The 24,268-nt window shown below is 42.5% G+C and overlaps 1 protein-coding gene across 13 annotated transcripts in view; it reads left to right on the forward strand.

Moving 5' to 3' along the window:
- The window catches only part of szt2 (SZT2 subunit of KICSTOR complex), a 232,658-nt gene that overhangs the window by 93,400 nt on the left and 114,990 nt on the right, over positions 1–24,268 (forward strand). For all 13 annotated transcript variants that reach the window (XM_080430954.1, XM_080430966.1, XM_080430959.1 and 10 more), the window contains exons 39-45: positions 339–564; positions 2,716–2,790; positions 5,274–5,418; positions 18,725–18,866; positions 20,743–20,863; positions 22,481–22,633; positions 23,098–23,200. In XM_080430954.1, the coding sequence (XP_080287080.1) occupies positions 339–564; positions 2,716–2,790; positions 5,274–5,418; positions 18,725–18,866; positions 20,743–20,863; positions 22,481–22,633; positions 23,098–23,200 (965 nt within the window). The remainder of the gene's footprint in view (positions 1–338; positions 565–2,715; positions 2,791–5,273; positions 5,419–18,724; positions 18,867–20,742; positions 20,864–22,480; positions 22,634–23,097; positions 23,201–24,268) is intronic.

Genomic DNA, 24,268 nt, shown 5'->3' on the forward strand with positions numbered 1-24,268 from the left:
TTTAAGTACCACCAGAAAAAGTACCCATTATGCAGAATGTCCCATTTGACACAAGTTTCAAATGTATGCAATGTATACAAATGTATACAAATCTTTTGAAAATAGACAAAGTATAAATAGGGCTGAAGTGGTTATTGCGTATTTTGTAATAATAATCCAAATCTACAAAGTAACTAGTAACTCACGTTTTCTAATAATTGTTGTGGAGTAAAAAGTACAATATTTGACCCTGAGATGTAGTGGAGTAGAAGTACAAGTATAACAAATTGGAAATACTCCAGTAAAGTACAGTACTTGGTTGCTTTCCACCACTGGATGTGATCTCCATGTAATTGCAGGGTGAAGAGAAGAGGAGTGTGGATGTGGACCCTGGCAGTGGGCCAGCAGCCGAATCTACGGAGACGTTCACGGACGCTAAACACGAGGCAGAAGACGCCATGGCGGTGGACGCAGCTCCCCAGCCCGGCACAGTCCTACCGGAGCACTGCTGTGAAAACCCCTCCTCACCTCCGAAGACCCCCTCTGCCCTCAGCCTGGCCGAGTCTGTACAGTCCGCCACACAGAGTGAGTCTTAAAAAGTTGATCGATTTAATCAAATTAGACCTGAGACCGGTTCTACAAACTAGAGGTTCGGGCCGCTTTGCGGTCCTCACATCTAGAGAGTGGGCTGCTTTGCGGCCATTGTCGTATATGGTCCATTGATCAGACAGGAAAAACACTATTCCCTAACTATTCCCTAAGTGCAATAATACACAAGAATCCAGTTCGAAAGAGGGTTTGTCCATAGAAATGTATTTATTTCCACAGACGTGACACCTGCATTGCCAATCCACAGAGTGTAACTTAAATCACAACAACATCACACTTTATACAGACAGACATTTGAAATAGGACCTCCTCTCAGTTCTCCTTCTTGACCACTCACAAACAAGCTTTTTAGAAACAACAGGCTTCTTGGCCAGCCTTTCTCAGTCATCACAATGGATCACACAATCTGTCTTGGTTTCAACACAGAACATTTATCTATCAAACTGCACTTTTACACAAGCTCATAATATGAAATCATTGTTGAACATCTTATTAGCTTCAATATAAGACCACACATATATGTATTCAACCTTGTATGAAATAGATGATTTAGACAAAAAGAGATGACTTAACTAGCATGACATTATTCTTAGATTTAAGAGCAACTGGTTGAGTCAGCTGTCCTTGTGACTCTGGGCATTCCCTATTTACCTTGCAGCTTCAAGGGGGATCTTCTTATAGGGACACCTGTTCAAAAGGTCTCACTGCTTCTTTTCTTACCATATAAGGTCTCACAGTCTATTTCTCAACCCCATTGTTTCTAATCATAATTATTGGTACCGGTGAGCTATACGTCAGACGGTTTACCAACCCTGAAGCCAGCTGTCTCCTGACCCTGGAGGTCAGATAAGAACCCCTTATCTATCTTGAATTCCAAGGAGGTATTTCTAATCTATGATCCCTGCTTCGAGGGGTCCCTCAGGGGGGCATTTGGTCATTCTCTGACTATCTAATTGCCCCACCCTAAGAGGTGTACAACGGTGTGTCCCAACCTGTCTCTGTTATTAACCCTTAATAAATGATATAGTCCTGGATACCATACCATCACAGCTACATTACACCATTGGTCCAACTGATATGGCCATATATGGAGATCTCTATCTGTCAGTCCTTGTCCCTTTTATGGGCATATATGGAGATCTCTATATGTGTCATTTATCTGTCGTTGTCCAGTTTATGGCCATATATACTGACTGATTTGTTAGGGCCTGATGCCATGATGACACATTGAGGTTAGACAACACAGTCCATATTTGGCCTTAGCTGCATTGGAAAGTCCTTATATGGTTATGGCTGATCATGGTGACATGAGTTTGACGATGTGGTTCGTCCGCCTGCCCATCCTCCCTTAAGGCAATTTTAATATAGGATGTGTGGAAATATTGGGCCTTAAATATACTAAAAGGGGGGGAAGTACCGTATTTTCCGCACTATAAGGCGCATCTGAGTATAAGGCGCACCTTCAATAAATGTATTATTTTCATATATAGGGTGCACCGCATTATAAGGCGCATCCGCACTATAAGGCGCACTGACGGTGCGGCTTATAGTGCGGAAACCAAGGGAACCAATATTGATACATATATAAGGCGCATCGGATTATAAGGCGCATCCGCACTATAAGGCGCACTGACGGTGCGTCTTATAGTGCGGAAAATACGGTATTATATTTATTTTTATCCCCTAATTTGTAAAGGACATGTACACATGAAATCAAATGTAAAAGCAAAAATAGATACATCTAAAAGAAATGGTGGGAAGGGTTGTCAGGGGCCCACCATTCTGATTACTTATGCAGCTCAGATGCAGCGCTTCTTTCCACCACTTCATTACAGATCCACTGCACTGTTCCTGTGTTTATCCATAGTTGTATCCATAGTTTCCCAAACCAGTGGTTCTCAAAGTGACCCCAAGGGGTCATTTTATACAATAATTTAAAATTCCAGTAATCTTTTTGTATATTTAAGGTGTGTGTGTGTGTGTGTGTGTGTGTGTGTGTGTGTGTGTGTGTGTGTGTGTGTGTGTGTGTGTGTGTGTGTGTGTGTGTGTGTGTGTGTGTGTGTGTGTGTGTGTGTGTGTGTGTGTGTGTGTGTGTGTGTGTGTGTGTGTGTGTGTGTGTGTTTTCAGGTAGTGGGAAGCTGCGTCCCAGTCGGGTGCAGAGTGTGGTGTCCAGCCAAGGCAGCCTGGACTCTGACATGCTGGGTAAGACTGTACACTAGTGTTGATTTTGACAGCAAATTTTGATTTAGTCATAGTCTTTTGAATACAAGACTTTTTGTCGGGCCGTGATGCCATCGAAATGGCAGATTTTCACTTTCAGCTGCATGCCGAAAATAGCTGAACTACAAGCTATGCGTCACTATGCGTCGACTGCGACACATTGTGAGCTTGTAGTCTGTGACACCCATGATGACATGTTTAGTTCTACTGGATCTCTTCTCCACTAGTCCCTCCATAACATTGTAGTCTAGTTTGTATTTGCTGACAAAATTGTCAGTATATTTTGTCATAGTTTTAGTCATCATAGCTTAGCTTTTATTTAGTTTGTCAGTGAAAAAGGTAGTCGATGAACAATGGTGGTCATAGTTTTAGTAATTTTCCCCAATTGCTCAATTATTTCAAGAGTGCTCCCATCCCCTGATGATTCTCTAGACCAGTGGTTATCAAACCTTTTCGTGTCAAGGACCCCCAAAATGATATGTATTTGGCAGCGGACCCCATCAGAATATTGTTTGTTTCAGGGACCCCCAGAAGCAAAGATATGAGTTACAAATGTTTGCTTTAAAAATATTTATATACTGTATATTCAAAGGGTTGCACACATTTTCAAGATTTTTCAAAAATAGCAGATCTACAAGCTCATAGCGCTGCACTCGGTGCCGCGCTATGAGCTTGTAGATCTGCTAAAGTATACAAGGACCCCTAGGACCCCTAGGGGTCCCCGCTCCCCGGACTCCACTTTGAGAACCAATGCTCTAGACCAGTGTTCTCTAGACCAGTGGGGTCCATGGCCAACCAGAGGTCATGCTAAATTATCGATTGATTGATTGATTACTTTATTATTAGAAATGTAAACAGCACGTGGTACAGTAAGACATTAAAGTAAAAAAGGATAACACAAAAAAAGTCCTGGGGACTTATTTCCATTGTGGTCTATACATTCAATTCATCAACATCAAAAAATAACACAAGAATACATGTCATCAACAAATACAATCATTATTATGTACAAAAGAGATGGGAAAAGTACATTTGCCTCCCCTTGTGGTCTCCTCCTTGTGGTTTTTTTCGTCGTCTTAAGTCGCCCTTGGCAGTGTGGGCGTTTGGACGATGTCTCGTCATAAGTCGTCCTTGGCAGTAAATGAGTTAATAGATGTTGTCAGGGCATTCCACATTTTGGTGGCAGAGGCAAAAAAATTTTTTTTTTACTCCACTACAATTATTTGGAAACGTTAGTTACTTTGTAGATTTAGATTATTGCGAACGCAGCGGAAGGGGGCGCGCCTCCGCGCAAGTGGAGCTTACTATGAAACCGTGCTCGGCTTGTGTGTGTGCGTCTCCGTGTGTGTCTCTGTGTGCGTGCACTGCCTCAGCCCTGTGTGCAGCCAAGTAAATGTCCAATATAGACGTACCATACATCAAATGAAAGGCCTTTGAAAACTGAACACACCTGTCAAGGTTGCGTTTAAGCCCGCCCCTTCCCCCGGAAGCCACGCCCCGGAGAAGGTTCCTAAAAACTCCCCATTGAAACCCCATGTTAAATGAAAAGTGCCCGAATCGCTCCGAAACTTTTTCTACCCCCCCTAAGTGGGGGTCTACGAACAAATACTTCGAGCTCGGATTTTGGCTCCGCCCCCCGGAAGTGGGTGAAACAGCCACTTCAAACACTTTGTTGAATTGTTCAAAAACATTCAAAGTTTTTTTTTTGTGAATTTGTATTTTTCTAAGATGCTCCTTTTAACGCAGATTTTTTTTGTATTTTTTATATATTTTTTTATTGGTTACTTTTTTTTAGATGATTTATTTTCATTATCATTTAATTTTGTTGCCGTTCGCTTCCCGCGTTCGCGCGTCTTACTTGTTATTAAAAGCCTAATACATACTATACTTAGGCTATTTTCAAAAGACTGCATTTTCAAAACTTGAAATGGGACATTCGGTTCAATGAGTACTTTAACTTTCTGTACTTTAAGTACACTTTGATGAAAACAAATTGTGTGTGTGTGTGTGTGTGTGTGTGTGTGTGACAATGGTGACATGCAGGGCTGTCACCATCATGACGTTTTACTTGACGATTAATTGTCATATAAATAATTGTGATGTACAATTAATTTGTGTGTTTTGGCATTTAACATTGGGACACATAGAAATTGCATTTCTGTTGGGCTTTTAGGATTGTAAGCATAGATTGCACAGGGCAGATATGACAAAGAACTTAACAAATTACTGACATATTTAATAATTTCAGAATCTGAAAAGCGGAAAAACGGTTGATTTACATGTTGTGAACTTGTTCCGCTATATATCTTTATAGGTTTGAAAATGCATGAACATGTTTCAACACAAACATTATGACGATCATGTAAAGTAATTGTGATTATCTCAAATAATTGTGATAAGGCGATTATGTTATGATTGTGACAAGCATTGTGTGTGTGTGCTCGTGTGTGTGTGCGTGCGTGCAGGTTATGATGGTGGCAGCAGTGACTCGGAGTGTGACGGCTCTTCCACCATGGTGGATGATCAGGAGGGACAAGCCCGTCTGATGCCCGACTTCTGGCTCATCGTCAAGATCCAGCAGGACCGAGTGGAGGTCTACTCCCATTCTAGGTGACGCAGTTTTAGGATTACGCATGTAACTAAGGTTCTATGAATTCCGGATGACTGCCAGAGGGCAGTGTTTTCAACACCTGGATATCCACCGTGCGCACCCGCTTAGGTCGAATTTTAATCCGAGCTGCTGTGTCGTAGCTCTTAGTAAGGTAGTCATCAGTGATCCTGCATTGTGCTCGTGGACAACGTGCATCCAGTCTGAGGGCCTCATCTGGCGACACTATCAAGGACACAATGGCAGGATCCATAGTCTCCAAGTGGTCCAAACCAAATTTTGCCGCATTGTCCATGGCCGCCAAGGCGCTGCAGTTTTGTGGCAGGTGGAGATGAGACTTGGGATCTGACCAACATCTCTGAAGCTCATTGATGAAATGCTTAGAAGGTGGCACACTGAAAGAGGGTTGTTGAGTGTGCCTGAAAAGGGCATTAGGAGGCGGGGCCACCCCAGGGGGGATATCAAGTCCAAGCCGTGATAAGGCCAGCTGAACGGCCTCCTTGGCTGTAGAGAGCCCAGTCCTAGGCACATGAGCATCTGCTCCAGACTCCTGAGAGCCCACCACTGAGCGAGGGGGCGACCCCCCCTCTTCCTCTTTTTTCCTCATGTTCCGTAGCCTCGTACGCAAAGAGGGAGTCTGAGGCTGCAATAGACATAGCATCGTCCTCTTGTTGATTACCAACATAGACAGTTGCACGGTTATTGTTCCCATCTCTGACCTGGAGTGGAGGCGCTGGGGCCGCAGCATCGGTGTGGGGAGCACCAGGCTACAGGTTGAGAAGAAGGGCCTTAATCTGCGCAAACCCAGAGGCCAATGTGTCCACTTTGTGAGACAAGGGATCGTCTTCCTGACATCTCCTCTTGGCGCCTGTGGTCTCAGCACGTGAGTGCTTGTCCTTAGGAAGACCCCTCACAGGGCTCAAGACTGGCATTCCTGAGGGAGCCGCAGCCAACCTTCCTGCCCTTTCAAAAGGCATGCAACTGCAAGCATCCTCTGTCAAGGCTTGCTTCAGATGTGCGATGCCAAGACAGTGTGGGCACAGGTCATGGCCATCCCCTGGTCCCAGAGTGGCTAAGCACGTGGTACAAACGTCGTACATGACCAGTGACAAGCAGCAGCAGAGCGAAACACTCAGAATGCTTATACTTATAGTAATTAAATTAATAATAATAACCGTAGCACAAGTGCTCATGCTAGATTACGGTGGGCAGCACACCGAAACACGGTCCTACAACAGCGGTAGGGCTGGGTGCACAGTCGATGCTATTGTTAGCTACAAATGCTACCAAGCAGATGTGCTACGCTGGTTCTAAATACCCAGCTAGTACTCACCGTCTTGCAGGGCTGACATGTACGATCCGACAGCAGCGGTAGAGCGAAAACACTCTTAAAAGAGAATTTTGTCCGACGGTTTTATTACCTTTCTTATGATGAAATAAACTGGATCTGGAAAACTGGAGCGCGATCTGTAGCGTCACATTAAACTCTTCAGTGAAACATGGAGCCTATATGAACGCTGAAGCCACTGTCTAATTACGTGACTATCTCCATTGTCCAAAACACATGGATATCTCTTGACAAACCAATATTATTATTATTCATAATACTATTCACAGTATTGCCTGAGCGTAAAGCTCTCATTCTATCAGCTGACCACGTCGCTGACAAAAGCGTCTCCTCTCCTCCTCCCTGTCAGCGCAACAAGTGACCACATCGCTATGTTCCACAAATGTGCTCATTCCTGCTCTACTCCTGCGCTAAATATCTGATCTACAAACATAAAACAGTCGCTGCCTGACGAGCCCTATGCTTGTAGATCAGATCTGTTGGCACAGCATTATAAAAAGCGCGATCTGTAGCGAACACATCGGTATGCTTCACACATGTGCACCTGCGCAAAATATCTGATCTTCAAGCATAAAACAGTTGCTGCGTGACAAGCTGTATGCTTGTAGATCTGATCTTTTTCCGCCGCTTTGCAGTGAAGTGGGTTGCCAAATTTTGTGAGAGAAATAAGCAGTCAGGTCTATGAAAATGTTACTGCATGCGTTGTGCCCTGAGAAAACAGTGAGGCATAAGCAGTGTATTTCTGTCTGTCTCCTATATGTCATCATGATTTGTGATTTGATGTGTGAGTCCTTTTTATTATTATTATTTATGTTTATTTGACAAGGACAATACAAAAACAATGAGTCAAGTTATAAAAACATGAAACCATTGCATTGTAAATGGGGTTTATAGCCGAGGCTAATTTGCAACCCCAGTCCCTGGTTAGACCTTTCTATATAAATATTTACCTAATAAAAAATAATTTACAAAAGGACATGCATGAAGCTCTAATCTAAACAAGTATGAAAATATATTTATATCTGCAAAGTAACTAGTAACTAAAGTTTTCAAATAATTGTAGTGGAGTAAACGTACAAGATTTGCCTCTGAGCTGTAGGGGAGTAGAAAATTATTACCATTATAATGTAATTATATATATAATTATAATAATAATAATAATAGAAAGACGTGAAAAACAAGCCCAAAGTCGCTTATAATAAGCAGACATGGCAACGTAGACAGAGCGCTGGCTGTAGACAGAGCGCATGGCTGCGCGGTCTGCGGGGGGTCTCGAGGTGTCAACTGCTCTTCCCTGGGGGAGAGAGGGGGAGAGCGGTCAAATTAGCCGAAATATAACGACTGGGATGGTATATATGGGGCTAATTTCATATTTATAATACGTTTCAGAAGAAAAAAAAACAGATGATTTGAATCAAATAGTGAAGAATAATGAAGAAGCTCGGAGTAGGACGTCGCATCCTCAGGCTGTACTACAACAGTTCTGTTGAAGGCATCCTAACAGGCTGTGTCACGGCCTGGTACGGGAACTGCACTGCCCGAGAAAAGATCAGCCTACAACGAGTAGTGCGATCGGCAGAGCGGATAATGGGAATCGAGCTCCCAGCGCTCCAGGAACTGTACAAAAAGCGGTGCGTGGTCAAAGCCAAGCACATCATCAAGGACAAGCACCACCCAAGTCACAGACTGTTCAACCCCCTACAACGACCGCGACCGGGCAAGGGGCTCTACCGCAGTATCAAGAGTTCCACCACCAGGTTTTGGTGTAGTTTCAATCCAGCTGCTGTCAGAATGCTGAATGGGGCATAAGCCTGGATGAGTTCAGCAGCCTGACAGCAGGCGGCGCAGACTTTTCTGGCTCTTCCTGAACACACCTGTGGATTATACCAGGGACAATGACTTGGACTTTAGCCCCCCCTCGGACACACCTGTGGACTACACCAGGTACAAATGACTTTTTGTTGCACTCCCTCATGGAGCTACTTGCGGATTATACTAGGGTCAGTCCACGCTAGGTGGATACGCACTGACCTTTTGCACCTTAATCCCTTGTATAACGCACTGACTTTTTTTTGGTCTTTTTTTATTGTGCTCCTTTTCCTCTAAGCACCTTAACGTCCATTGTCTATCATGCACAGTATAAGTATAACATGCACAGTATACAATACATTGCTGCTATGCTCAGGCACCTTAGTTTAGTTTTTTTTAGTTTTTTTTATTATCTCAGGTAATTTGTAAATATGTAGATAACATGTCTGGCCTTCTGTTGCTCTCTTGTTTTGATCTCCTTCCCACCTGCCCCCCACCCTCTTCTTCTCCCCCCCCCCTCTTCTTTCTATGGAAACTAACGTTGCGATGGGAACGATGTACAAAAAAGAATTTCACCCACTTTTTTACCTTGTAAACCTGTGATGTGACAATAAAACTGATTCTGATTCTGATTCTGAAATAGTTAGGAAAAGTCATGAAAGGGGAATTTCCTCTGAGCTTCATGAGAGAAGATAATCCACTTTAAATTCTCAAAAACGTCCAGATTGACCGGCTAGTCATGCGAGTGTTAACTCTTATGTCTATATTATGTTGTCCCAGTGCCAGAGTTTTTTTTAAGTAAAAAAAAAGTGCTTAGGAAGCGAGATACAGCCTTTTTCAGTTATACGTTAAACAAGGAGTGGATGGAGCTGCAAATCTTCAGATAATGATATCTTGGGTTCTGAACATGTTTAAAAAAAAAAAAAAAAAAAAAATAGAAAAAGTGCTCCTCGGAGCACAAGTCTCCGCCAGGTCAGGTAGGTTATTATGGCCACCTGGTGGCGCTATAATAGGCCAATGTGAAAAGGGTGCAGATCCGTCTTGATCACATGACTATAAAGATCATGTGTTCCGATTTGCGTGAAATTTGGATCAAATCTGAAGGCTTAATATTATTTTTTTTTTTTTACATAAGTCTGCCTCCTGGTGGCGCTATAAAAGGAAAATGTGAAAAATGCAGGGCAAATGTTTTTCCTTGGCCTCTAGAGAGTGTGCATACAAAGTTTTACACTGATCGGTGCAGTTATAGGTAAAAACACGAATCGGCCTGTTACAGCGCCACCATGAGGCTGATTTGAACATTTTCAAATGGCATTTCTTCCTCGGCCTAATGGGAATGTGTGTGCAAAATTTCACAGAAATTTCATGCTGTGTTCATGATTTGAGGCATTTTGTTCGAAGCGGAGTACTCCTGCAAACTTTGAAAGACAATTTTAGGCGCTATAAGAGGCCGATGTGAAAAATTTGGGGCAGAGGTTCTGCTCTGGCATCCAGGGAGTGTGTGTGCACAGTTTCTCTGCGATCAAGCCAACGGTGCCAGAGATTAGCTGTACACAAAATGACAGAATGACGGACGGACGGACACACGGACGGACGGACGGACGGACGGACGGACAGGGGCGAAAACATACTCTCGCCATGCCTTTCGGCCTGGCGGAGACAACAATGAGACAAAGATTTGCTATTTTCAAATAGCCAAAGTTTAAATAGGGCTGAAGTGGTTAATGTTATGCAATAATAACCAAAATCTACAAAGTAACTAGTAATTATAGTTTTCAAATAATTGTATTGGAATAAAAGTTCAACATGTGTCTCTGAGATGGGTCCGCGTCAATATGCCGACGGTCCATTGTTCCGACGGTCCATTGTTCCGACGGTCCATTGTTCCGAGGGCCCATAAGGTCCATAGTTCCGAGGGTTCATTGTTCCGACGGGCCATTGTACCGACGACAGGGGTCCCCAGGGACCCCCGGGTTAGTGATGTGCAGGACGACCCGCAGCCCCCGGACGGACTGGTCGTGATTTCTCTCTCTCTCTCTCTCTCTCTCTCTCTCTCTCTCTCTCTCTCTCTATATATATATATATATATATATATATATATATATATATATATATAGAGAGAGAGTTGAAAATAGCAGATTGTGTCATGAGCTTGTAGATATGCTATTTTCAAATGGCCAAAATGTATAAAGGACTGAAGTGATTAATGTATGTTTTGTAATAATGATCAAAACAAAGTAACTAGGGGTCCCCAGGGACCCCCGGGTTAGTGATGCGCAGGACGACCCGCAGCCCCCGGACGGACTGGTCGTGATTTCTCTCTCTCTCTCTCTCTCTCTCTCTCTCTCTCTCTCTCTCTCTCTCTCTCTCTCTCTCTCTCTCTCTCTCTCTCTATATATATATATATATATATATATATATATATATATATATATATATATATAGAGAGAGAGAGTTGAAAATAGCAGATTGTGTCATGAGCTTGTAGATATGCTATTTTCAAATGGCCAAAATGTATAAAGGACTGAAGTGATTAATGTATGTTTTGTAATAATGATCAAAACAAAGTAACTAGGGGTCCCCAGGGACCCCCGGGTTAGTGATGCGCAGGACGACCCGCAGCCCCCGGACGGAGTGGTCGTGATTTCTCTCTCTCTCTCTCTCTCTCTCTCTCTCTCTCTCTCTCTCTCTCTCTCTCTCTCTCTCTCTCTCTCTCTCTCTCTATATATATATATATATATATATATATATATATATATATATATATATATATATATATATATATATATAGAGAGAGAGAGTTGAAAATAGCAGATTGTGTCATGAGCTTGTAGATATGCTATTTTCAAATGGCCAAAATGTATAAAGGACTGAAGTGATTAATGTATGTTTTGTAATAATGATCAAAACAAAGTAACTAGGGGTCCCCAGGGACCCCCGGGTTAGTGATGCGCAGGACGACCCGCAGCCCCCGGACGGACTGGTCGTGATTTCAAACGCAATTATCGTGGGTGCAGGCAGAGCGGAGAAAAACAAGAAACACACTTTTCTCTCTCTCTCTCTCTCTCTCTCTCTCTCTCTCTCGCACACGCGCACTTGCACGTGCACACGCGCACTTGTACGAGCACACACGCACACACGCACACACACACACACACACACACACACACACACACACACACACACACACACACACACACACACACACACACACACACACACACACACACACACTGAAAGTCCGCAACAGCCTGCCAATTCTGAAGCTAAATTCTATCATTTAGAAAGGAAAATAATCATCACCACTTCCCCTTGTGGGGCAGGGGTCTTCAACGTTTTCATGATAAAGCAGGGACCCCCTCTATATTGTATGACATTCAGATAAACTGTTGCTGCTCTTTTTTCCCTCTACACACCTATAACTCTTTGCAAAAAAATTGCCGATCTACAAGCTCACGTGAGCTTGTAGATCTGCTATTTTTGGCTAAAGTTCTCCTCAGAAACTCAGAGGACCCCCTGTGTTGAGGTGACTTTAAATATTACAACGTTTCACTGTTGAAACTGTCGGCTTTGCTGTAGGCTATTATGATCCATATCCATATCCATATATATATCTAAAATGTCAGTACCTGCCGACTTTTGATAAATTGCTGACTGTGCCAACATCAAGGATCCCACATCATCATCTTAGCATCAGGTGGAGACGGTTTTGCATTTACAAAATATATTTATTTAATTTCATATTTAATTTACAATGTCAACAATCAGGGGAAAGGGGAAGGGAAACATATTTCTTTGGATGGAAAGAGATCTTCCTCCAGAGCGCAGGCCCCTAAATATGAGGCATGGGCATGGTGATGCAAAGGGTAGCAGTACGCAGCCATTGCGCTCTCCATGGTGCTGAATGTGGGGAGGTCACCCTGACCTGCAGCGCTGTCCAAAGTGCTGAACGAGGAAAGATCAGTAATTACTCTATTTAACAGTCAAAACTGCCACATCCAAGTCATTTCTGGTGAGAGAGATACTCTCTGCCATGCCAAGTTTCTGACCCGTCGTCTACACACTGAGGGAAGGGGGGGAGTCTTTATTCTACACAAAAAATAAGTGATTTTGTGAGCTTGTAGATCTGCTATTTTTGGGGAATGTTCCCTCCAGAATCACAAATCAATCAACGCACGTTTATTCAATCACAAACTAGAGGGGTGATTAATTTGATCTTCTTAATTGGTGGTTTCTGATTGGTCAGCATAGGGCAATATATGCCAGTCCCGCACCTTGGTAGGCCTCTCGTCTCCACACAATATACAGATATCCTGCCGAGAAAATGGCCTACCTGCAGCTAGGTAACCGTGGAGGAAAGGTGTTAATACACGAACAGTTTAGGTACCAACTAAATAAAAAGACCCCCGGAGGCAAGATTCATTGGCGTTGCTGGAGAAAGACATGCAATGTATTCTTGACAACTGCCGCCTTCAACATGGATGAGCCCAACGTGGTCATACATGTTTTAAATACCACGCCCCATAACCATCCCGAGGACACAAATTTGATAGCATCTGGTGCTATCAAACAGCAGATGGTGGAAGCAATACAGGCTGACCCATCAAAACCCATTAAAAGGGTATATGACGAAGTGGCTAGAGATGCCGATTCAGAGGCTGAGGTGCCTGAATTCTCAAATGTGAGGTCAAGGCTGCAGAGGAAACGGGCGTCCCTTCTCCCCCCAATCCCCGATAGCGTGGATGATGTGGCAGTGCTTGACGAGTGGGCACAAACGTGGCATGGGAGACAGTTTCTCACCCATCAAAGCAATGACTGGGGTGTCCTTGTTTTTGGCACCTCCAGTAATTTTGCTAAACTCGGGAGGTGCCGGGACGTATACATAGATGGCACTTTTAAAACTTCGCCCCATCCATACTACCAGTTCATGACCATTCATGGTAAATACCTGAACAGAGTGGTGCCCCTGGTCATGTGCCTTGTGACTGGGAAAACGGTGGGCCAATACAGGCACATCCTAGCGCAAGTCAAGCGGAAGGTACGGCGTGTAACTGGGCACCAATGGAGACCAAATCGGGTCATCACTGACTTTGAAAGCTCCCTCCTTCTGGCTATCCAGACGGAGTTACCAGGCAGCCGGTCCTTGGGCTGTTACTTCCACTTCACCCAAAGTTTGTGGAGACGGGTGCAGGAGTTGGGCCTTGCAGGTAACTATATCTTTCTTACTCACAATTCTTTTTTAATTAGAAACGTCTGTCTGAAATTTCACAATTTCACGCCAAAATTGTGGGAAAAGGAAAAATATGTGTCAGTTAAGCAAACATATTTGGGCACTTTGCCATAAATGACCTTTCCATCATCCTCAATCAATCTAATAAATAAATAAATAAATCCATAAATAAATAAGCTATTATTAGTCAGATGTCACTTGATTGACAGTACTTTATTTTATTATTACTATCATTATCATTATTTTTTGTTACAAATCAAAACATTCATTTATTCAATAAAGAAATTAGTGCATAGTGTGGCTAAATAAGAACTAATTATTGCACGTTCCTAAACTATCGAATTATCGAATGAATAGATAGATAGATAAATAGATAGATAGATAAATAGATATATCGTTTTAATTGTAATTCAACATGAAATGCATAAATAAACGACATGTCATTCCACTGGCTATGTGATCTCAAAACTACTCCTAGTTACTAATACTAAAAACAAAAACACTAAAAAGAGACACCACCATTAAAAATGAAGGATACATTTAAGTATTCAATATTAAATATTTACTATTTAAGTAGTTACTAAGTAAGGAACTCATAATTAACTAATAATTAGTCACTAGTTACTCATTAATCCCCATCATTTCGTTAACTAATAATGAATGGAAGCTTTTATATCCTAATTTATTATACAGTATAGGTTACTTTTAATGTTTGAGAGGTTTCTTGTTATTATTGGCCTGTTGAGTTGTCTAAGCCTACCTCTCCTGGATTGACTTTTTGTTTTAAGTAGGCCTAGTAATAGTTACATGTGTGCCTAGTAAATTCATTCATTCATTCATTCATTCATTCAGGGCATTATCGGAGACATGGCAGGCTGCGGGAGTGCATCCAAAAGTTCATGGCTATAGGCTTTCTGCCATTGGCTTTGGTGCGCCAAAACTTTCGCCTCCTGGAAACAGCAAGAGAGACAGTTCGTCTCACAAGACGCTTCGGTGGTCTTACTGACTTCATGGGGTACATGATGCGGAACTACATCGCGGACGGTTGCCAGTTCCCACCACTGATGTGGAACGTGTTCGACAGGAACAGTGATAACAGGACCAACAACTTTGTTGAATGTAAGACATTATTTATTGTTCATTTTGTGAAGAAAGCAATTCATTGTCTGACATTGTTAACATAATTATTCATTTCCAGTAACTATAACATTTGTGTACCATACCGCAATATTGTAAACTGGAAACAAACACAACAATAATGGTTACCATAATGTTTTTATTCGACGTTTTAGCCTTTCATAAAAGGTGGAACCAGAAGCTGGATAGGCGGCATCCATCACTGTGGATCTTCCTGAGGCAGCTGAAGGACGAACAGCGTCTAATGGAGGTCACTACCAGGGCTGCTGAGCGAGGAGTAGACCGACCCCCGCAGAAGAAAAAATGGAGAGACCTGGAGAAGATGATTCGCCGTCTCAAGCGGGAGTACAACCGAGGGGATCGCACTCTGGAAGAGTACTGGAATGCTGTGCAGCATTCCGTGCACAATTTCATGTGATCTGTGCTTCATGTGATCTGTACATGACCGCGACGCAGTCGGTGGAGGGGGGGAAGGGGGGGGGGGGGGGGGGGCGAGTGGTGGTCAAGTTCAGCCCCCATGGTCGAGCACAAAAGTCAGCGCCCCTGGTGATGATTATTTTCCTTTCTAAATGATAGAATTTAGCTTCAGAATTGGCAGGCTGTTGCGGACTTTCAGTTGTGTGTGTGTGTGTGTGTGTGTGTGTGTGTGTGTGTGTGTGTGTGTGTGTGTGTGCGTGTGCGTGTGTGTGTGTGTGCGTGCGTGTGTATTGGGGAGGTGTTATTGGCTCTAACGCATTGTTATGCCATGCATGCAGGTGCAGGTCAGAGGGTCTTATTTTGTTTTGAGCTTAGCCAATTATTTGTTCTTTTTTATAACCTAGGCCTACTCATTTTATTGCAGCCAGAGAGCCCATTTTGACTGTCACAGGTTATGTCCATACACGGACACAGTGGCAAGAATTTTCCTTGTCCATGTTATATGTTCTAGATTTTGTTTTTTATGTTTTTCTTTTTAAGACCCAATTGGTGTATATTGGAGTCCTGGCAAGCCCATGCGGTTCTCAATCGTTTTATTTTCAAGGACCCCCATAACTCTGAGAGTGTCCAAATGGACCCATATAATAAAAACACAATTTATTGACACAAGGAATGTTGTTAACTTCTTTCATAATTTTTCGTTTCCATATATGTCAAATATTATTTTGGAATATTTTGGATTAGGTTATAATTATTTGAAATTTAGAAGCCTTTACCTCTAATTGCACCTTTTGGAATAGCATTTATTTCAGTTTGGAGCTTTTATGGGTTAGAGTTGGGTTAGGGATAGATACAGAGTGGCCTACAACACAATTAAGGGACGTTCAAATAAAATCGACGTGCAGCGGGGATATCATTTTTCGGCAGCTGTGCACAATTGACAGTGGCGTAAAGTAACTAGGTACATGTACTCAAGTACTGTAGGCTACTTAAGTAAAATGTATTTTACTTAAGTCCCGTCCGCCCGCAGGCTGCGGATCGGCCCTCTATTTTGGGTGAAGAGGTTTGGTGTAGAGGCGAAAATGAGCAGACCAAGTTGTAGCTACTAGGCCTACTTCTTCCCAATAATTATTATAATGAGGAGACACTCAACAACAGGAGCTAATCAATCAAATAAAAAAATAGACATCAAAGCAAAGCATGTGAAAACCAAACAAAATAATAAGCACAAGAAAAATATCTTTTGGCTCCTATACAAGTTTTGACCTAGGCTACAGGCTTTCTTTTATTTGTGGTTAAATGTCACATTAACATGACTCCAACATATGAATAGAAAAGATAATCGGTAAACAAACAAACAAACAAACAAACAAACAAACAATATAGGCTATTTTCTATAGCATATCGATCGCTCTCTCTCTCTCTCTCTCTCTCATATGCTCTCATAATAGCCTACAGCAAAGCGACACTTTCAACAGTGAAACGTTGTAATATTTAAAGTCACCTCAACACCCCTAGGGGGTCCTCGGAGTTTCTGAGGAGAACTTTAGCCAAAAATAGCAGATCTACAAGCTCACGTGAGCTTGTAGATCGGATTTTTTTTTGCAAAGAGTTATAGGTGTGTAGAGGGAAAAAAGAGCAGCAACAGTTTATCTGAATGTCATACAATATAGAGGGGGTCCCTGCTTCATCATAAAAACGTTGAAGACCCCTGCCCCACAAGGGGAAGTGGTGATGATTATTTTCCTTTCTAAATGATAGAATTTAGCTTCAGAATTGGCAGGCTGTTGCGGACTTTCAGTTGTGTGTGTGTGTGTGTGTGTGTGTGTGTGTGTGTGTGTGTGTGTGTGTGTGTGTCTCAGTGGTGTGTTCTAGATTTTTTGGGAGGGTAGGCCTACTATAACAATCCCCCCGTTCCTCCCACACGCACGGCACGCACGCGCGTATAATAAATTAATGTAAAAAAAAAAAATCTGCCCCGCACAAACTCGGCCAGGCCCACTCAGGCCCAGTTTCACAGTAACACTGAGTACACTTACCATATGCTTTGTACTGATTTTCTACTGTTTCTAATGTTAATCACCCTGTAACTCAACCACTTCGGAGCTGCTTTTAGCCTTGGATGCATTTTTTTGGATTACCATAGAAGTGCAAGGATTGTTATAAATGCTGGTTAGGCTTATCAGATCAGATATAATAGCAGTGTTAACAGCGAGCCTTCCTGTATCTATTACAGAATAGTATTAACTTGGCATTGGAGACACAAACTGTATTGAAGATTCAAGATTTTGCTATGACGCGCAATTTGAATACTAATGAAGTACTCAATTCAGTGACCTACGTTCAATGAAGTGAATGGCGGTCGTTCAAATGTGTGAATTCCTTCGCCAGTAGCCATTAATTATCACCCCAAGAACAATAGCCACGCACATGATAAGCCTTCACCTGGACGTGGGTGGACCACGGTAGAACACATCACTGGTGTGTGTGTGTGTGTGTGTGTGTGTGTGTGTGTGTGTGTGTGTGTGTGTGTGTGTGTGTGTGTGTGTGTGTGTGTGTGTGTGCGCGCGCGCGCAAGTGCACGCGAGAGAGAGAGAGAGAGAGAGAGAGAGAGAGAGAGAGAGAGAGAGAGAGAGAGAGAGAGAGAGAGAGAGAGAGAGAGAGAGAGAAAAGTGTGTTTCTTGTTTTTCTCCGCTCTGCCTGCACCCACGATAATTGCGTTTGAAATCACGACCAGTCCGTCCGGGGGCTGCGGGTCGTCCTGCGCATCACTAACCCGGGGGTCCCTGGGGACCCCTAGTTACTTTGTTTTGATCATTATTACAAAACATACATTAATCACTTCAGTCCTTTATACATTTTGGCCATTTGAAAATAGCATATCTACAAGCTCATGACACAATCTGCTATTTTCAACTCTCTCTCTATATATATATATATATATATATATATATAGAGAGAGAGAGAGAGAGAGAGAGAGAGAGAGAGAGAGAGAGAGAGAGAAATCACGACCAGTCAGTCCGGGGGCTGCGGGTCGTCCTGCACATCACCCCTGTCGTCGGTACAATGGCCCGTCGGAACAACGAACCCTCGGAACTATGGACCTTATGGGCCCTCGGAACAATGGACCGTCGGAACAATGGACCGTCGGAACAATGGACCGTCGGCATTATGGGTGGACCCCCTCTGAGATGTAGCGGAGTAAAGTAAAAGTATTGAAAATTGTGGTTGTGGGTTTTATAAACATTTAGTTTGTTTTTCTTTTCCATTTCCAGAAAAGTAATGTTTTTGAACATACAAGGTTTCCACCCAACAGCATTGCTGTACAATTGATTACATGTATGGTTTTGTTTTGTCTGATCTGCAGGAATTTGACAGAGGGAAAAGAAGAGATTGCAGAGGAGTTTGAAAAGAAGACAGAGACCGAGACAGAGGAGTTGGATGAATGTCTCACCCTGCATCGGACTGCGGTGCAGAAGATTGGAGAAATCTGTCGAATAGTGAACCAGGTACATGCATGTCAGGAGCGTGTAGAGAATGGTAGAGGGGCAGAGGCAAAATGAGTTTTTTTTTATAATTCTAGCCATATTTAGAGGAATATCTCATTTTAGCCCATTAAGGCCGGAAAAACATTGGCTAATTTTTTGATTTCTTTGGCTATTCAAAAATAGATCTACAAGTTTGTATATCTGCTATTTTTTTAATAGCCAAATAAATAAAAAAATGACACAGATGCGTTCCCGGTCCTAATGGGTTAAATTATAGGTAGGGCAAATGATTGTCTTTGGTTAAAAACAGTCTTAAATAGCTACATTCTGATAATAGTCATTGCTATGTGTTTTTTCAGTAACGGTGTTAAATAGCTCTCTATTGTGATAGTAATCATTGCTATAGAGTGTTTGTTCAGTTACAGGAGTCTCCATGTCTCTCCAGCTCTTTATTAAACAGAAAATGCATTATCAGGTCAGGATACCAATTTTATCTAATCAGGATAGAGAACTCAGGCAGGATACAGATTAACACATCCACCGCCAGAGGTTAATCTCATAATGTACTCACCAGTGCCAAGGTGTTTTTGTTGTTTTTTTGTTTTTTTCATGTCGCCATAGATCTTGTTAAAATCCTTAAGATTGAGCCGTGAACGGTCTGTTTACATCCGCGAGATCTCCCTGTATCTCCCAGTGAAGACCGCATGTCAAACGGACTTCCATGACTGTAGTTAGAGCGGATTACGTTAAACAGTGAAATGCGAGGAGAAAAAACTACAGGAAGAGAATTGAGTTTCAGTTTCGTCTGTAGAATGGGAGCGGGCGTGATCGTCGAAACCGGATCCCAAATAATTCTATTTCCTGTCATCAAACCGGAAACGGAAGTGGATCAAAAAAATTCCGAAAGTGCACCCGGACCGCGCATGCGCGAAAAGACCGCAGCCCGTAGGACTACGGGCTCGGCGCTTAACCGTTGGATTTAACGGCCCGTAGAACTACGGGCCCGGCGGTAAAGGTGTTAAACAAGTGAAATTGGAAGTGATGACACAAAGAAATGAGCTGACAAAATTGGAACACTATAAAAATAAAGCTGATAAATGGGTACTCTCTCCTGATTGGTTGAAAATGTGTTACCTACCAGAATATGTATTTTCTGTTTATCAAAGAGCTGGAGAGACTAGGAGACTCCTGTTACTGAACAAACACTCTCAGAATATAGTGCCTTAACCTTTTAACAAAAATCCATTATTTTTAACCAAAACATATCGCTTGACTCTACCTTTAACATTAGGATGATTCTTGTCACACAAAAATATTACATAATTAATTATGACACTGTTGTGATATCGTTATTCAATATTGAACCTCAATATGTGCTCCTTTTCTCACTCTCATCTCATCACATGCCCTACTTGACAAATAAGATTGGTTTCGATTCAAGGGCTGGGCTTTATATACGTTGTTGCACGTGGTGTTGTGCACCGAAGAACCAATCTACAAGCTCTACTCCACTACATCTCAGAAGCTAATATTGTACTTTTTACTCCACTACAATTATTAGAGAACTTTAGTTACTAGTTACTGTACTTTGCAGATTTTGATTATTATTACAAAACATACATATAAACACTTCAGCCCTATTTAAACTTTGGCTATTTGAAAACGCCTCCCATCATGACACTTTGTGAGCTTGTAGATCTGCTATTTTCAAAAGATTTTAATACATTTTATTCATTTTAAACCTGTGAAATGTGACTTTTGGTACTTTAAGTATATTTTTATGCCAATACTTTTGTACTTTTACTGTTACAAAAGTGATGGTTTGTTCTGGACTTTTACTTGTAACAAAGTATTTCTACATTGCAGTATTGATACTTTTTGTGTTGGTGTTGTGTAGTGTTTGTTACTCCAGGACTTACATGACAGTCATCAGTGTAACAGTCTGCTGGTGGCAGAGAGTGAGGAGGACATCTGGAAGAACGAGTCCCTCTACAGGCAGAGACTGGCCACTGCTGACGGTCAGTCTTCCCTTAGTCTCGCGTATCCAGACAACTATTCCACAATCTCCGAATGCTATATAGAGTCTGGAACTACAACTCCCGAAATCCGATTGAGGAAACTGGCACTTCAGTTCACGAAAATATATTTTTAAATATCTTTACATTTTCTTTTTTCATTTCCATTTCTGCTAAGCAGCAAGCTAAATATACTTAAATGATTTTGATTTATAGTCGGATAAATTTGCGCGACTGTAAAGACGAAACGGAAGTGGGGAGGAAGCTTCACATCCGGTTTATATTCTAATCATGATCAGAGCTTCCGAGTCCCAGACTGTATGACCGGAAACATTTGAAAATTGTGGGAGGCAACAGTCTGGCCACGCGAGACTAGTCTTCCCTCTATCTTCCCTGCCAGGCTCTATGCACGGCAGCCATATTTGAAAAAAATTGGGCCTCTTCCTTACTTCCTTCACAGGTTTTACCAATGATGCTAATGAATGCTCTGTTCCATTCTGGTCAAACAGAGTCGGGGTGCTGATATTGTGCATGTTGGCTCACTGGAAACACCAGTGGGTCTTAAAGTGTGGTCCAGGGACCCTAATGGTTCCTTGAGGGGGTTCCAAATGGCCCCTTACGGGTGGGTAACTCTTAAGAGTGCACAGATGGAACCAAATGGACCTGTAAAAGTTCATTTGGTTCTACTAGCAAACTTAGTTGAACAACTAATCAAAACTACACTGAAATTGAAAACAAAAAGTCAAAACAAAATACATGAACACATTGACTGCCAATCGCGTAGATCTACGCGAACCTATTTAAAGCCACCACGTGCCAATCGCGAAGTGGTGTTTTTTTTTTTTTTTTTAACTTCACATTGCACTTTTTTTCACTTTCGATACGACACATTTCATTGTAGCACCACCGGAAACGGAATTATCCCGGATCCGGTTTTGCCGATCCCATCGGCCTCCATTCTAAAGCGGACACTACAACGCCATTTTCTCGTTTGTAGTTTTTCTCGTCGCTGATCGCTGTTTAACATAAACCGTTGTAACTACAACATGGCGGCTGGGTTTTTGAAGGGGATTTTACTTGGCGACGCAGTCGGATCGCCGCTGTGTTTACAAACAGTTTTATGCTAGATCTAAAGGGATTTAACGAGGTCTGTGGCGACGTGAATAAAACAAAAAAACAACAATAAAACGCTGGCACTGGTGAGTACATTATGAGATTAAACTCTGGCGTGGAATGTGTTAAAAACTAATGAAAAAAAACATAACCTTGGCCATTGACATTGTGGATGTATGTCCACTGACTATGAGCCTAATGTGTGTCATTTTGGGTGTATGTCCACAGACTATGTGTCATTTTGGATGTATATCCACTGACTATGTGTCATTTTGGGTGTATGTCCTCAGACTATGTGTCATTTTGGGTGTATGTCCTCAGACTATGTGTCATTTTGGGTGTATGTCCACAGACTATGTGTCATTTTGGATGTTTATCCACTGACTATGTGTCATTTTGGGTGTATGTCCTCAGACTATGTGTCATTTTGGGTGTATGTCCTCAGACTATGTGTCATTTTGGGTGTATGTCCTCAGACTATGTGTCATTTTGGATGTATGTCCACAGACTATGGCACGGAGGAGAGCTACCAGCCCAGGGACTACCTGGCAGCCACCATGCAGTTCATTCCAGGACACTTTGCCTGTGAGGTGGCCTGGAGCACCATCATCCACATCCACCCACGCCTCAAGATGGGACCCAACATGGGCGTGTCCAGAGGTGAGCGGACCAATTCTGAATATACCTTCTCAAAGGATTAGACCCAACATGGACGTATCCAGAGGTGTATCCATGCAAAGAAACGTATTCACTGTCCATTTTACTGCCATCTACGGGGCTGTAAGGGTAACTGCAGTCTGGATTAAAGGGATATCCCACCGCGCCTCAAGCCGAAATCAGGCTGATCCGGTGCGTCTCAGGAGCGGACACGTATAACTGAATAAAGAAAGCGCTGGAGCAACTCGGATGATCTGAGCTTTTTATTTTAGTAACGGGGTGCAAAGCACAGAAAAAGACAATAACGTTTCGATTACGTGTGTGTGTGTGTGTGTGTGTGTGTGTGTGTGTGTGTGTGTGTGTGTGTGTGTGTGTGTGTGTGTGTGTGTGTGTGTGTGTGTGTGTGTGTGTGTGTGTGTGTGTGTGTGTGTGTGTGTGTGCACGTGCACATTTTTTCTCTCCTCCAGCCATCCAGGCCCTGCGCTCCGTGCTCAACTCCTTCTGTGTGGTCAACAGGAAGAACATGTTTGTGTACCAGGAGCGGACCACCAAATCAGTCTTCTACCTCAGGTTAGTCACACCTAGTTGTTCCTCAAACCTTTCTTTGCCGCAACCCCCAAAAAGAAACATATTTGATTTTGGGACCCCCCACCCTGACAAGCCCTTGGAATTGTATGAGTTGAGGCATTACTTATTTTGTTTGACTCGGTTCCATAGATAAATATTGTCAAAATAGCTGAACTACATGCTCACATTTGCCGTTCACATTGGCAAATTGGCAATCACATTTGCCAATTTGGCCAATGTTTGACAATTTTTATAGTATAATTTGTTGATTATGTTTGGCACAGTAATGGTCATATTTATTTCGTACTTTTAGAGGTATTAAAAAGGTCTTAAAAATCCTTAACTTATTGACTACCTGAGTTAAAACATCGTCTATAGCTGCCCTTGCCAGCGATTCCGAGCGTTTTTACTAACCTTTGAAAAATCATAGAATATTTTTGTTCACAGCAATCCACCCGCCGATCACTTTAACACATTGATTGACAAGATCGCATCGATGCGTTCTTTCAAATCCATCGCTTGCATGCCAGCAATTCAGAAGAACGCATTGATGCGTTCTTTTGAATTTTCATTGTTTAATCTGTGATCGCACGGCTCTGTTTATTTCTCATCAGCACTTTCGTTTTCCACTTACGTCACACTCACCCGGAGCCGGATGTATTAAAAATAATAATTTCCGGGTCACTTTGTTTTTCTCCGGTCATTTTCGTCCAGAATAGGGAAAAACAATTTTTTTCACACGGTATAAAAAACGAACGGACAGCTCAACTTCTATTTTCTTTGGTCCGGGTGACTAACAGTCATCGTCGTAGTGTATCACATCGTTTTCAGGCCGATCAGCGGATCAGGGATTGTCGAAAACATAACATCCGGTGAATGACCGGATATGACGTAGGCCTGTTTGGGAGGGGGCGAGCGAGGTGATCAAGGTGTGGATTTGCTGCTCTCTACTGGTGGAACTGTCGTATGTGCTTAACACCACAATCAGAGAATTTATTTGAATGAAAATTACAAAATTAAAAAATTAAAAAACACGCAAATTGCTGGCACAGGGGTGAGTACATTATGAAT

This window comes from Gymnoscopelus braueri (genome assembly GCF_963280865.1).
Source record: "Gymnoscopelus braueri genome assembly, chromosome: 6".
Taxonomy (NCBI): Eukaryota; Metazoa; Chordata; class Actinopteri; order Myctophiformes; family Myctophidae; genus Gymnoscopelus; species Gymnoscopelus braueri.